This window comes from Dipodomys spectabilis, unplaced genomic scaffold (assembly GCF_019054845.1).
Source record: "Dipodomys spectabilis isolate Male_0828 unplaced genomic scaffold, ASM1905484v1 ptg000089l, whole genome shotgun sequence".
Taxonomy (NCBI): Eukaryota; Metazoa; Chordata; class Mammalia; order Rodentia; family Heteromyidae; genus Dipodomys; species Dipodomys spectabilis.
In genome coordinates, this window is record NW_024870766.1 from 1,096,976 (window position 1) to 1,113,097 (window position 16,122).

At 38.0% G+C, this 16,122-nt stretch overlaps 1 protein-coding gene across 1 annotated transcript in view; it reads right to left on the reverse strand.

The window, feature by feature from the left end:
- The window catches only part of Dync1i1 (dynein cytoplasmic 1 intermediate chain 1), a 278,997-nt gene that overhangs the window by 247,522 nt on the left and 15,353 nt on the right, over positions 1 to 16,122 (reverse strand). Inside the window, exon 2 of the mRNA XM_042684669.1 lies at positions 2,245 to 2,361. Coding sequence (XP_042540603.1) covers positions 2,245 to 2,352 — 108 coding nt within the window. The 5' untranslated portion in view covers positions 2,353 to 2,361. The remainder of the gene's footprint in view (positions 1 to 2,244; positions 2,362 to 16,122) is intronic.

Sequence of the window (16,122 nt, forward strand, 5' to 3'; positions counted from 1 at the left end):
GCTATCAGTTATTATTACTTTATGCTTTTAGAAATGGGAAAAGAGAGACCTGTTGTAAGTTAAATTCCAGACGAGGTAGAGACCGAAGAACACCTCGATTCCAGGTGTTCCACACTCCTTACCACTTGCCATCCCCATTCTCCTCAGGCTCTTTTTTGCTCTAGAAGAGGCTAAATCTCCATTGGGCAAAATTAGTTGGTTTAACAGCAAAACAAGGAGGTGGTTTGGGTCTGTCTTGTGTTTGCCTATAATTTCCCCAAATGCATAAAATGGGGGGGAAAAGAGCAGACAGCATAATTTGAAGTCTGATTTTTTACATCATATCGCATTTTGTTGTAATTCCATGAAAGTCAAGTTGTATATTAGAATGTCAGTTTCAAAGGAAACTGGTTATTAGTAAAGGATAACAGGTGCTTTAAGACTACAGTAAGGGTTGACATTTGAAGGAAAGGAAGCATAATAACTTAATGCCTTTTTTGGCTTTGCATAGAAATGAATAGCCATTCCATGTCAAATCTCACCTCTATTTCACCCAAAACCAGCATATATAACAGCAAGCATCTCCATAGAAAAATCATTACGTATGATGTCAAGGACAAATAAATTATTACATCAATCAAAGTGCAATGGTGTAGAGAGATGGAAGATGCCCATCTCTCAAATGTAAAAGCTCAAATGTATCTACAATTATGTCTTATTTTGTTGGAAAATCATAATTGTTATAAATCTGTTACTCTGGCCTTCCAGCCTTGTACTATGAGACACTATATTTCAATTGCAAGGCATCAGAATACATTATCTTCTTCCTTAAAGAAAAAACCCTGTGTATGTAAGAAGGTGGCTATGGAAGTTTAGTATATTGCACAAAATTTTCTTCATAGGAAATTACTCCAAAATATTTTTGACATCTGCTTTTTGTATAAGATATGAGCTATTTCTACACTGCTACATGTTAAAAATAAGGTATTTGTTGGACTGAGATGGTAAAAAGACATGCAAGCTGTGAACTAGGAGTCAAGAGTCTTAAATTCAGAGTAGAACAGCAGACAAGCTGTGTTTCATCTCTGGGTCTTTGCCATTCTGTTGGAAAAAGAGAGCATGACCAAGGGTCTCTAAATTTTTTTTCTATTTCAAACACTGTGTCCTGTATTATTCTAGTCACTTCTCACTCATATTCCCTTTAACCTAGGTTTCTTACAAATCAATGGAAAGGCATTGGCACCACTTTATATTTTTTCTAAAATGGTCCTGCAAAAAATACATTTTTCACTGGGCACTAGTAGCTCACATTTGTAATCTTACTTACTCAAGAGAATGAGATCTGAGGACTGAAGTTTGAAGCCAGCCCAGAGAAGAAAGTCTGTGCAACTCTAATCTCCAATTCTCTAGCAAAAATTAGGAAGTAGAGCTGTGGTTCAGCATGACAGAGTGCCAGCTTTGAGTGAAAAAGCTATGAGACAGCCCTGATTTAAATTCCAGTACTATATGACTACACACACACACACACACACACACACACACACACACACACACACACACACACACACACACACACACACACACACCCTTACTAAAACTAACATTAAGTACTAACCATAGCCTAAGCATTGGTATGTGGTATACCAGATTTTTTTTATTCTAAACAGCTATATTTGGTCTATTTTCACTACCAGAAAATAAAGAAAAAAAATTGAACAAAATACTAATCACATACTATGAAAGACTATGCATGTTTTCCCTTTCAGCTCGAAATCGTTTGCCAAGTACAGTAGGCACTAGATTCTACTCTTCAGTTTTAAGGCAAATAATCTGGACTAGGAAATTGTGTCCCATGAGCAAGTACCAGCTGTAGGATAAGTACTAGTGCCTTAGGAACTCAACAACTTTTAATCTTTACAACCCTGCAAAATAAATATGCCATTGTTTTCTTATTAAGAATAGGACTGAGGCTGAAAAAAGTTAAAGAATACTCAACAATAAAGACATCTCAGAGTTACACTTTGCAATGAACCTGGGTTTGGGGAACCTCTGCGCTATACCCTACCCACAATTTAGGTGATGTAAGCACCCAGGAGATGCAATGACCTATTCAATAAGAGTAACTTATTATGTGGATAGCTTGTCCATCTTGCTCAGATATCATAAAAGAATTCTTTGAGGGGTTTCCTGCTTATTCACAGAAAGAGCACTGGGAATCCAGTGATCTTTCCTTTTACCCTAAATGCCTGCGTACCCAGTATTTACCTCTTTCTTTTTCCGTTCTTCTTCCTTCCGTTTCTTTTCTTCTCTTATTTGTGCTAAGCGCTGCTTTTTGCGCTCAAGCTCAGCTTTTAAGTCACTTTTGTCAGACATGTTGGTTACCTTCGAGGGAAAAAAAAGTAAGTACATATATAAATAGACTCCTTGTATTAACATTGTAAAAATCATTTGAAAAGAAATGTACCTTGAAAATGTGACTTTAGGACAATAACACTGTATTATTTAACCTATGTTGAAAAATAAAATAAAGTTAGGGTCTGGTCTAATTATACAATTCTTTCTACTAGGTCCACATAAATGACACAGAAGCTCAGTGCTATCACTGAACTTGTGATTTGAAAGAACAACTTAGTTGCAAATAAGTGAAAACAGGGCACATTTTCCATGTAAGTTTCTTTACAAACAGAAGAGAAAGGGAGACTTATTAAAGAATCATCATCATGATTTCTAGCTTAGATGCTAATGGGGCAATTCATCCACACTGAGAAAAGAAAATAAACTGTCATGAACCCTTAGAGTATACCCTGATCAAATTTCTATGGACTCAATAAACATTCTTCCACTAGGCTTGAAGACTTCATTTTGCCTACCATTTTATGCATCATGGAAGACAGCTGCAGACCTAACATGTTAATATTCTTTTTATGCAAAACTCCTCCTGAACTGTCACAATTAATTTTATCTCCAATACAACCTTATCTCTGTAAAACTTCTATTTGCATACTGAATGCAACATCACTTATTTTGGCACTTTCCTTTTACAAGTAGAAGGTGTTTGCATACACATGAAATGGGAGAAAACACCGGGGTGAGTTCTTGGGAAAATTTATCCGAACAAGATTTAATTTTCATTTTAATTGTGATAACAGGGTTCATGGTGAATGGGGCTGGAAATGCTTTCAAATAAGAGAAGGGTCAATTACCAAAGATTATATATTTGCATCTTAGATTTTGAAAGCAAACAAGATGAAACCCTAAGAAATGAAAAATCCTTTTCTGATCTAAATTCCTGAAATAAAGAAATAGCCAAGAGTGATTAACTACAAAAGTCTTGAGTACTCACTTGTACACTATGCATATGCAAATATGATAAATGCATAATATATTTATCCTATATAGATGACAGGGTGATGGAAGGCAAAAACTTACCAAAGGATACAGAACACTGACACATCCTCAAACCTCCTGACATTGTCCATTGAAGGTAATCATGAATCTGTAGCCATTCTAAGACATAGTTTCAGTCAGCTACACAGACAGGAAATGTCATGCATTCTTACCATACACATACCTACTCATAGTGTGATGGCAAAGACTTGTGAAATAACAATTTTGATCACAATAATCAATCTCTGCCATAAATGATCATAGTCTGTCTTTATTTTTCTACTAACAATCATTGAATACTTAATCTCTACTGGGTCCTGTATAAGGTATAAGGATAGAGAGTCAGAAAACCAGTTTTGTTTTGTCCATTTGTTTGTTTGATTCAAAGAATGTTTAATTCAAATTTTTGAACATGTGGTGTGGCTGGAGACAGCCTCTAAAATATTGGCTTACTGATTACAGATGCCAGGCCCTTGGCAATCATTATTACATTTAATCTACAACTCAAGAAGAATGGAATAATTAATGCCTTTTTTGCAACTAAGATAATGGAGATCAGTAAGACCTGATATTACCCAGCCAATATGAGACAGAACCTAATTTTAAGCTTACTTGTGCTCTGACCTATGAATGTTTAAAAGCAATGCAGAGTACTCAATAATCAAGATGGATGGGAGGAGGGTGGGAAAATCCAGGGTGAGTATGGAGGAATAGGTGGAATTGAACTGGGAGCAAGGGGAGATTTGGATTTGGAAAGAGGAATCCAGCAAATTGAGTTTAAGAAATAAAAATGAGTCTAAGTCAAAATGAACGTAGTAGGGGAGAGAAAAACATTATAGAAGAAAGAGAGAGAGAGAGAGAGAGAGAGAGAGAGAGAGAGAGAGAGAGAGAGAAGAAAAGAAAAGAAAAGAAAGAAATTCATCAATAAGATCCATCAAAGTCCGGTATTCTCACAATAAAAAAAGACACTCTATGGGGGGGGGGGTGGAGGGAGGAGTTGGAGAGGTGTGAAGGGAATGGATGGTAGGGAAAAAACAAAGGAGGATGTAACAATGCTCAATAAGAAATGTACTCATTACCTTACTTATGTAACTGTAACCCCTCTGTACAGTTCCTTCACAATAAAAATATATCTTAAAAAGAAAAAAAGACCCATCAAAAAGGAGTTGGGATACACTGTTGGTGGGAATGCAAACTTGTCCATTCACTCTAGAAAGTAGTATGGAGATTCCTCAAAATACTACACATAGAGCTTCCCAATCCCACTCCAGGGCATTTACCCAAGTGACCAAAAACAAGGCCATACTAAAGCTATCACCATAACCATGTTCATTGCAGCATCATTTACCATAGCTAGATATAGAACCAACCCAGATGTCCCTCAGTAGATGAATGGATCAAGAAGATGTGATACACACACACACACACACACACACACACAGAGTGAAGTTGTTATTCCATCAGAAAGAATGTCATTTTCCCATTTTTAAGAAAATGGAAAGACTTGGAAAAAATTAAATGAAGTAAGCCAGACCCAAAGAAAAGTAGATTGTATGCGTTCTCTCATTTGTAAGAACTAGAATATGTCTATGATATTCTTAACAGAGGATCTCAATAACCCATTGCTTAGTGCATAGGACCACATATAATGAAGCACATCAACATGAACTCCAAGATATAAAAACAAGAGGTTCTTATTAGGTGCTGTCTGTAATTTTTTTCTTTTCATTTCTCTTAGTTTTCGATACCTTGTGCCTTGTATATGAGATTAATCAATATATGGAAGGGAAAGGGAATGATGAACAAAATGCATGATGAACCAAAGATGAACCAATGCAACATTGATATTCACTTGACACTATGTTGGATATCACCTTACAACTTGGAGGGAGGGAATAGGGAGGGTAAGCAGGAGAAAATGAGGGATGGGGTAACAATGATTAAAACCAAATGTACTCATTACCTTACTTATGTAACTGTAAGCCCCCCTACCCCCCTGCTCATCATCTTTTCAATAAAAATAATTTTTAAAAAATGGAGTAGGGAGGTAGAGAAGATGAAACATGGATAAGAAACAGTAACATAGATGGGTGAATTTGATCTAAGTACATTATATTCAAGTTGTAAATAATCACAATTCAATTAGATTAATATTTTTTAAAAGACAAAGAAATATAAAGTCTAGTTATGGAGTTATTTGAGAAAGCCTTGCAAATACAGAAAAGCGAGTTTTATTTGATATACTGTACTAGGGGATGAGTGATCACAGCAGCTTTCTGAAAGGAAAAGTGACAACATGAAAGTGGATTTTGCCTGAGCCTATTCTTGTCCCTGCCTGCAGAACAGATTGAGCCGAACTAGAGTAAGACAAGCTGCTCGGAGATAGTGCCAACATAGATCTCAGTCAATGCATGTGCAGTGGGACAGGAACTGGATGGGAGACAGAGTATAGATGAGAAACAAAGAGCCAAGAAGGACAAAGTCAATGTTGGTGGCTGCAAAACAGAAAGACTTTGTAGTAATTTCTTTTCAAGAATACAAAGAAGATGGTGATAAAAGAAGGCAAAAGAAATGATAAAAAAAATTAGCATGCCATAATTTTGTTACCAATGGGATTTGGGGGCAGAATGCATAGATACACTACTACTGATGACATGAGAAGATGGAGAAGAAGCTGGAGCTATGGAATAGAGATTTGAACCATATCTACCCACAAAAGGCTTTTCATGTGAGTCACAGATATAAAGTCCATACAGAAGATAGGTAGATAGCAGAGGCAATGAGGCCACTGAGAAGTACTCTGCCTAACAAGGCCGCTCATACCTGGTTCCACTGATGGCCCACTTAGACGACCCATGCAGTTAGATCTTCTAATTTGTTTTTGTTGTTTTTAGAAATGCTGGTGGCTAAAATTTCAATACCAACAGGTAAAATTCCTGGTAGAAGAATTTTTCTAATTTTGGGAGGGGAAGGGAATGCTGGAATAAGGATACAGGTTGACCCACTGTAACCATGAGATGTACAAGACACCATGTTGAAAAGGAACTTCACAACTTCTGGGGAGGTGGGGAGGGAAGGGATGGTAGGGGAAAAACAAAGGGGGGTAACAATGCTCAATAGGAAATGTATTCATTACCTTACTCATGTAACTGTAACCCCTCTGTATAGTATCTTTACAATAAAAAAACATTAAAATAGAAAATAAGATTCTAATTATACATGTCATCAAAGTAACATACATTTTGTCAATGTGGACCAATCTAACTGTTGTGGCTAAATTTTTGTTTTCTGCCATCAAAAGTGAAATATAATCAGAAAGATCTCTGTTTAAGCAACAATTATGTCATTCTAAGCCAGTGAAAAACTTCCTAGAAAACTCAACTTTCCTTCTTCAACATTTTCCCAGCAATTATCAACATTTTCTAAGTCAAAAATTTCATTAAGTAGAGATGATTTTTGAAAGTCCACATCCTGTTTGAAATGTATAGAGCTACAATGGGTAAGGCCACCGATCTACTGGGTTTTCTAATTCTTCATTTTTGGATCCATTCCCAAACTGACACTTAGCCTCAGCCTCCTGGGAGAACCAGATACCTAAAGAGAATTCTTCCTATCAAGGGGTTGGGAAGTACATGTTAGAGTAAATGAATGAGCCTTTACTCATAGGGTGAAATAATGGCACAAAGTGCAGTGTCAGCATTGAATCCCACTGGCTTTCCCATGCGGCTGGCCAGACTAACCCACTAAATCTCCCTTTACTTCAAACAAAGAAAATTGTGGAGCAAAGCATGAAGGACATGAGTTATAGAGAGCCCTGTGGCTAATATAGGTCACGGCTCAGGCAAGCCTGATGTTCTCAACAGAAGAAAATAAGCATTAGAGCTAATTATTGTTAACTTACTTCACACAAATCAAAAGCTGGTCTCTTCTTTTATTGACAAAATGGCAAGGGATCAAGGAAATAAATCAAAATTATTTTAGAAAACAAAAGGCTTCCCTGTCTAATTATCTAAATGTTCCTCCACCTGCAGACAAGGCAAGACTCTATTCCACCCAAGTTTTGGAATAAGCCCAGAATAGCTTCACCCAACTCCATCCATTCTGGGGTCCCTTGATGCACTTTTGCCCTGCCAGCTCAGGATCCCTCACAGCAGTCCTGCACTGTGAACTCCTTTTCCATTGGCCTCTCCCCTTTTCACTCTCTCCGAGCCTGGCTTCATTGCCAAATCCGCCCTTCCTGTTTGCTTCCACCACTCAACATGTTACCTCTTGCTCTCTGCAAACCCCTTGTTTCACCTCTGGTTGACCACAATCTCCTCTCCTCCTGTTTTCCTTTCTTTGTCTATGCCCAATGCAAAGCATATCAAATCACCTACACCCTTTACTCCCTAATCATAACCATAACTTATAGACAAAAATAGTAAGAAGAATATAACTCATTTACTGGGGTTTGAACTCAATCTTGTTCTTATTATGTAGGTGCTCTTACCCCTGGGAAACACTTTTAGCCCTAATTTTTCCTATCCTACTTTTGAGATAAAGCTTCTCTTCCTGCTCAGGTTTATGCCTTCACCATCCACCTATGGTAGACCTCCCGTGGCCTCTGACCATAACCTTCCCAATCTCAACCTCACAAGCAACTAAGATTATAGCCGTGAGGGATATTTAATGAACCTAGGTTATTTCTTAATAACCTAGGCAGTGAAGTTTGTTGCCATCACTAATAGTTTTGGTTTCTATCTCAATTCATGCTGAGACACCATTATATAATGACACCATGGTTGTCATTATACCCTGAGTGCAAATATCAACACAGTGATAAAAAGCACAGAAAACATTTCTGTGCAACTATGAAAACTGATTAATAGGTTGCTTTACTTTCCTGGTTTTGTTGTTCTTTTTTCTGTGTGTGTGTGTGTGTGTGTGTGTGTGTGTGTGGAGAGAGAGAAACAGAGACAGAGACAGAGGGAGGGAGAGGGAGAGAGGGAGGGAGAGAGGGAGGGAGGGAGGGAGGGAAGGAGGGAGAGAGGGAGAGAGGGGGAGAGAGAGAAATGGTTTTGTTATTTAGCTGAGGCTGACCTCAAATTCACCAATGTCTTGCCTCACTCTTGAAAATCATTTTGATCTTACAAAGCCCAGTTGTATCTTGGGGACTTTAGCACCCTCAAATTGCTCTCTCACTTAAGCTACTTCTGATGACACACATTGATTTTTAAAGCCTGACTCAGAGACATGTTCAAATGCAATAGCTAGTATATATCTGAGACAAGCAGAAAAGGTCAGATAAGATGATGTTAAGTGAAATGATAAGGACACAAGTGGTTTTTTTCTTTCTTGCTATTGATTCTAATGTATTTATTAGATACCACATGATTTTTTTTGTTGTTTTGTATGTCCCTCCCCCATGGTATAACCCGTTTTCACTGCATTTGATGTTGGTATAATTTGGGGAGTGGAAGAGAAAAAAACAAATTGTTTAAATAAGGATACAGGCTGACCCATTGCAACAAATTGCAACAATGAGATGTACAAGATGTTATGTCGAAAAACAAACTTTATAATTTAGGCAGGGGAGGAGGGGTGTGAAGCTGGAGGACTGTAGTTGTGGAGATGGGAGGAAAGGGATGGTAGGGGAAAATCAAAGGAGGAGGCAACAATGCTTGATAAGAAATGTACTCATTACGGGCTGGGAAGGTGGCTCAGTGGTAGAGGGCTTGCCTTGCATGCATGAGGCCCTGGGTTCGATTCCTCAGCACCACATAAGCAAAAAGAAAAAAGCCAGAAGTGGCACTGTGGCTCAAGTGGTAGAGCGCTAGCCTTGAGCTGAAGAGCTGAGGGACAGCATCCAGGCCCAGAGTTCAAGCCCCACAACCGGACCCCAAAAAAAAAAATGTACTCATTACTTGCTCGTGTGATTGTAACCCCTCTGTACAGTATTTTCACAATAAAAAACTTATTTAACAAAACCAAATAACCTAAATAAGAGAATTTAAATTTTTTCTTTTAAGGAAAATGAAAACTGGAAGATACAGTAGTAAAATCGCTAAGCATAGAAAATTCAGGACAGGTTCACAAATTCTACAAGCTAAAATGCTTTAGAAATATAAAAAAGAGTTAAGGTCTCAGGGATAGATTAAAAAAAATAGTAGAGGAGCATGGGGCTTCAGGAAAAGGTTTAGAGAACGCTGTGTGAGCTGGATCCTATTGCACATGCCTGTAAGCCTTAGCTACTTAGAAAACTGAGATCTGAGGATTCTGGTTTGAAGTCAGCCAGAACAGGAAAGTCCTTAAGACTCTTATTTCCAATGAATCACAAAAAAATTCTGGAAGTGGAGCTGTGGCTCAAGTATAGAGTACTAGTGTTAAACAAAAACAAACAAACAAAAAACAGGAATAACATCTAGGCCCTGAGTGGAAGCCCCAGAAACAACAACAACAACCCTGTGTGAAAGATTTCTCAGTTGGCTACACCAGCGAAGAGGTTTCTTCTTCCTCACTTTCCTACCACACACACATATCAACAGGCTTGAGGCTGGTTTTGAAATAACAAAGACAAATTGTTAATAAACTACAGACTTTTCTCCGAGAATTTTTTTATTCTTTTGTCCTTTGGCTATTGCTGTATAATGTTTTCACTGTATTTGATGTTGGTATAATATGTGGAGGGGAAGGGAAAAAACAAATCGTTTAAATAGGAATACAGGTGGACCCATTGCAACAATGAGATGTACAAGTCGTTATGTTGAAAAATGAACTTTACAACTTTGGCTGGGGGAAGGTGAGGTGGGGGAAGGATGGGATGGGAAGGGATGGAAAGGGGAAACAAAGGAGGAGGCAACAATGCTTGCTAAGAAATGTACTCATTACCTTGCCCATCTAATTTTAACCCCTCTGTACAGTATTTTCACAATAAAAAAAGAATAAGAATAAGAACCTCAAAGATTACATAATCCAGTAACAGTATTTTCTAAATAGAAAAATTACAATGAATTTATCCAGTTTTACAACCATTAAATCCATGTCAGAACTTAATACCAGATCTCCTTATTCTTGAATAACTTTGTGAGATAATGCCTCCCTTTCAGTGTTCACTTACTCAAGATTTTACTTATTTTAACACAAAGAAAGTTCTTCAATGAAAGGTCTTTATGGTGGATCCTCATCAGAAAATTTCTGGTCCAATCTTACTGTCATTCTCTCTCACCCTTTCTTGGCAGAGCACATAAATTGCATGAGGAAGTTGGTACCACAAAGAAAGCCTCTTGTGAAATTCTCAGGCATATCACCAAAGATAATACTGGGTAGTTTAAAGCACTGCAAAATTTTCATTTATTTTAGTAGAGAACTACTAGCACAATACATACACACCATTTTAAGTATCAATATTAATTTTTTCTGTGCTGTATTCAATTTTACTCTTTTCAAATTTTTTTTATTATTGTCAAGGTGCTATACAGAGTGATGTACATAAGTAAGGTAATAAGTACATTTCTTGTCAAACTTGTTACCCCTCCCTCATTCTTTTTTTTTGGGGGGGGGGTCCGATCGTGGGGCCTGAACTCTGGGCCTGTGTACTATCCCTCAGCTCTTCAGCTCAAGGCTAGCACTCTAACACTTGAGCCACAGCACCACTTCTGGCTTTTTTCTTTTTGCTTTTGTGGTGCTGAGGAATCGAACCCAGGGCCTCATGCATGCAAGGCAAGTGCTCTACCACTGAGCCACCTTCCCAGGCCCCCTTCCCTCATTCTTAACTAGGAAACCAGGCAATATTTAATACAGGTAAGTCTTTGTTCTGCTTTTATTGAATTTTTGAACTATGTTTAGTATTTGAACTATGTTTAGTATTACTATGTTTCCAGCGATACTTTCACTGCTTTATATTCTGAGTGACCCAAATTGTTCTGCTTAAAGTGTAACTTGAGCATTAGCAATTGCAGTGCATTAAACAAGAGGGACTAGAGCCCTTAGCACAGACTCATTATGCTAGAGAGCAAAATCAATCCATAGGGTATCTGCTCTCTCATCTTTTTAACTGGGTAGGAATGAGAGCTCTTAAATCTTAGAGGACTTGACAGCTAGGGCTATTTTTGCCCAAAAGTTGTGAGAAATATCGCCTTATTTCTGACCCCTACAGTGTATTCCACTAATTTATAGATTCAACATGCCTCTCTGTAGAAAAAGAATTTTTCCTCAATTAAGAGAATCAGTCATTCATATCTTAGAGTAGATCCCCTTGAGGAGACACTCAGATATCAAGAGTCCTTAGGACACAAGAATTTCAAGTAGAACTCTTGAAAGGGCATAAAACTAGAGATGGAACAGTTTGAATAACTAGAAGGATGTATTTTGGGAATGAATCTCCAGGAAATAAGGTAGAAGAGAAACAAGGGAACAGCATGAAGAAATCTAAAAAGAAGGACCTCATGAAAGGATCCTTTAAAACCCATAAACTTGGTCAAAGTAGATGGGAAAGTTGAATTGTCTGCTTGTGTTTTACAATGAACAAAGCCAAAGAATTTCTTTCTTGTTTTGGGACAAATCTTTACATTTATAGTAAAGGAAATTCACTCTCTCATTCAACAGTACAGATGTGCACAACACACCTACTCCCAGCATCCCCTCATCCAGGAAACTATCTTTTACTAAATCACTACCAATACCGATCCATTGATACAATTTTTCCTGCCTGAATTACATTTTTAACCTGTCTTCTGACTCTAAAAGGACTAGATAGCAAAATCTATTCAACTTATAACTGACAGCCTCCATTGTTTATCTCAAGTAATAAACTTAGCAATCAAGAATGTATGGCTCAAAATGTCTTAAGGATAAATCATCATGCTGAAGGTTGGCTTTTCTCCTTAAAATTTATACAAAAATAATCTGTACTTTAAAACAGAGCACTCTTACTGCATTTGCAGCTGTTTTCTCAGAGTTGCTAAGATGATAAATGAACATGTCTAAAAATAAATGTACTCTCAATAACCTGAAGGGCCGATCTTTAAAGCAACTGATAACAAGACAATCTTTAGACATGACTACCTTCAGCTGAGACTTGGAGTCCTGAGCCTGCTGTTCTTGGGACCATATTGTCTGCGCAATCAAGTTAATTGAAAACAACACTGGCCAGTAGGCCTACTTACTGTGGACTCTTTCCTGACCTATAGAGGCTGTGAGCTAATGTGTGATACCAGGAACTCCTTACCCATCATAAGAGAAAATAAATTTAAACTCTCATCATAAAAGGAAATTAAATCCAGGCATCTGTGGCTCACACTTGTGATCCCAGCTACTCAGGAGACTAAGATCTAAGAACCTCAGTTCAAAGCCAGCCTGGATTGGAAAATCCAAGCAGGAAAATCTGTGGGACACTTATCTCTAATTATTCACACATACAAAGAAGAAGGAGGAAGAGGAGGAGGGGGAGGAGAGGGAGGGGAGAGGGGGAGGGGGAGGAGGAGGCGGCAGCAACAGCAACAGCAGCTAGAAGTAAAGCTGTGGCTCAAGTGGTAGAGCAATAGCCTTGAGTAAAATAACTCAGGGTCAGGGCCCAAACCCTGTGTTCAAGTGCTAGGACCAGGACAGAAAAAAAAAAAGAAAAGGAAAATTCAGCATTCACTGATAAAATTAGGGAAGGACAAATTTTAATATTTAAAAAGCAAAAATAAATTTTCCTAATGTAAGTCAGCAACAATCATGCTCACAAGAAGTCAACTTACTTCAATCTTTTAAAAATAGATTTTACCGTCAGGTGTCAGCTACTCAGGATGTTAAGATCTAAAGTTCATGGTTTAAAGCCAGCCTGTGCAGGAAAGTGCATGTAACTCTTATTTTCAATTAACTACCATAAAAACCAAAAGTGGCACTGTATACTGTAGCTCAAGTAGTAGAATGCTAGCCTTAAGTAAAAATGTTCAGGGACAGCATCCAGGCTCTGAGTTCAAGCACCAGGACCATTACCAAAACAACAACAACAACAAAAAACCTCACATGTCAGCACCAGTGTCTTGTACCTATAATTCTAGTAACTCAGGAAGCTGAGATCTAAGGATTGAGGTTGGAAGCAAAGGCAGGGAAGTTCAGAAGCTCTTATCTACAATTAACCACCAAAAAGTAGAAAATGGAGCTATGGATCACGTGGTAGAGTGCCAGCCTTAATCTACAAAGCTAAAACACAAGCAGACCCTGAGTTCCAAACCCCAGTATGAATGCTCATGTATGTGCGCGCATGCGCACATACACACACACAAATTTGTATGCATTCTACTGAATTTTATGGACCACAATTGAAATGGTCATGGAGGGAGAAGTACAAATAGAAAATAGATGTATAGAAAAGATAAAGTAAACACCTTCCCAATTGAAGAGTTATTATTCAAACTCAAGTCTCTTAAGATAGTTAATCATTGCCTGTGTCTTTAGTTATATTCCTCCCATATCCCTTGACCTACTCTCTTGGTCTTAGAATCTTATTGGTGTATTCTGCTTCTCTTAGATTGGTTCTTTGCTGTGTCATTCGCATCTGTCAGCAATTTTCATCCCAATGTTGTTCCACAAGCAGTAAAAAAAATAAGACAGCTGAGAATAACACAGAGGAACTAAAGAGCCCGTAACTCAAAGTGGTCAATGGTTACCACTGTGTTCACAGAAGGAGTAGCCAAAGCTTCAGAAAGTAGGTGAATTAAAGCATCAGAGAGACAGATTGGCATGGGTAAATGGTACATCATAGACAAAGAAGGAAGCATGAACAAAGGTGGAAAGGAAAGGAAGAGAATGACCAATCTGTGGGATTGAACACTGAGTATAAAGGAAGGTGGAGTGAGATGAGTTTGGAAATACAACTAACAACCAGATTCCTAAGGTTAAATGACCAGTGCTGCAGTTTGCATAGAAATGAAGGGAAAGCATAATGAGGGTCTTTCAGTGCTCAAGCCAGGAAAGCTCCAGGAGAACATGGATGTATTGCTCACCCTATCGTCAAAGGCCTGCTGGGCCATGCATCAAAGGAATCTGAATTTCTCAGTAGGCAGAGGAAATTTGGAAACATTTGAACAAAGAAAAGACCCTATCATTTATTACAATTATATAATTCATACTGTATTCGCTTTTCAAAGGAGAGGCTACAACTCACTGGTGAGTGTACAACAACTGAGTGGTCACAGGCAGGAATTTCCTTATGAAGAGATTTAGAACTATTAGAAAGCACTGACAGTACTGCTCAGAACACCTATCATTTCATAGAACTTACTTTAAACACGCACACATACATATTCATTTTTATATGCACTCTTTTCTTCCCTACTACTTGAGCCACAATCTCAAGCCTTTTAGCTTTCATTCTTTTTCAAACATAGTCTCACATTTATGTTGGGGTAGTCTGGATAGCAGTCCTCTTATTTATGCTTTAGATGAAATGACATGTACATACTGCCACACCCAAGATATTTTTCCCTAGGCTAACCTCAAACTGCAATCCTCTCAATCTCTGCCTCCCAAGTAGCTAGTTATAGGTATGAGCTACCAAGCCAGGTTTTATTCTTTATTACTATTCGTAAAGGTTAAATGTTTAAAATCTGTTGGACCTCATTAATTCTAAAACAGATAAATTTTAAATTCAAATGTTGATTCCTATCTTTGTACCTTGTCACTCAACACTTTTCATATCATGATCCCCATAGAGTCATGATGGTATTTTCACAGGATGTCAGCGAGGACAGAAAAGGTTGTTTGCTACCAAGGGAGACTAATCAAGCTTTAACAATCCTCAGGACCATGAGATCAGTATCTGGATGCTCATGAATGTGTAATCCATTTGCAACTTCTACCACAGAATGACCAAAGCTTATAGTGCTACATGTTTAAATCCACCAGTGAGTAAAAGTAGAGGAACACAAAATGAACTGTCCCTAAATACTTCAAGCCATAAATATACCAGGGCAGGTATCCTTACCCAGATTAACCTACATTTTTAGCTACCCTAACAGGCTCATGGGAGTGTAGGAAATCAACACTGCCAGAAATGCAAAGACATAGCATGCTTCCTGCAGAGCCTGCCAGCAGAAATGGTGAATGCCAGGACAGGATTTGGAAAATGGGTATTTGCCTCATTGGCACAACCTTTATATCTCTTTTAGAAAAACAGCCATCTGAAATCGTTGGCTACAAATGGACTGGCCTGGCAAATAGCATTCTGTACATGAATGGATAACTCCATGGTATGAGACAGCATTCACAACAGATTTCTCAACTGGCTCTAAAAGGCTTAAACGTGTCTGATACTACAAGTATTCTTTAATTCAAAAAGTTTTGAATTTAGCTACAGTTTCAACCATCTGTCTCTCTTGGTGAAAATAGGATATAGGCCTGTATATAATAGCTTTTAAAGAAAACCCATGTTGGTAGATAGAATTTTAAAATGAAAGACGAATTATATCACAATTTTCTAGATGATTTTACGCAGCGACAAAGTATCTAAAATAAGCAGCAGTTGACATGAATGCTCCTACTTCCTCTGAGGTCTGCTCCTATCCCAGATCATTCCTGGACTGAGCATCACTTCAAAATGGACCATTTCTACTCAATCACAGACTTTCAAAGCAGCAGAACGGAGGCAATAAAGTAAGTCCTCCTATTTTAGTGACCACAGCAGAGGCAGTGAGGGACAGTGATAGATAGTACCTGTGAAGAATTTGGAAATAACGGAAATACGCAGAACCACTTTCTGAGATTTAAACTTTTCTGAAAAGGTAGGACATC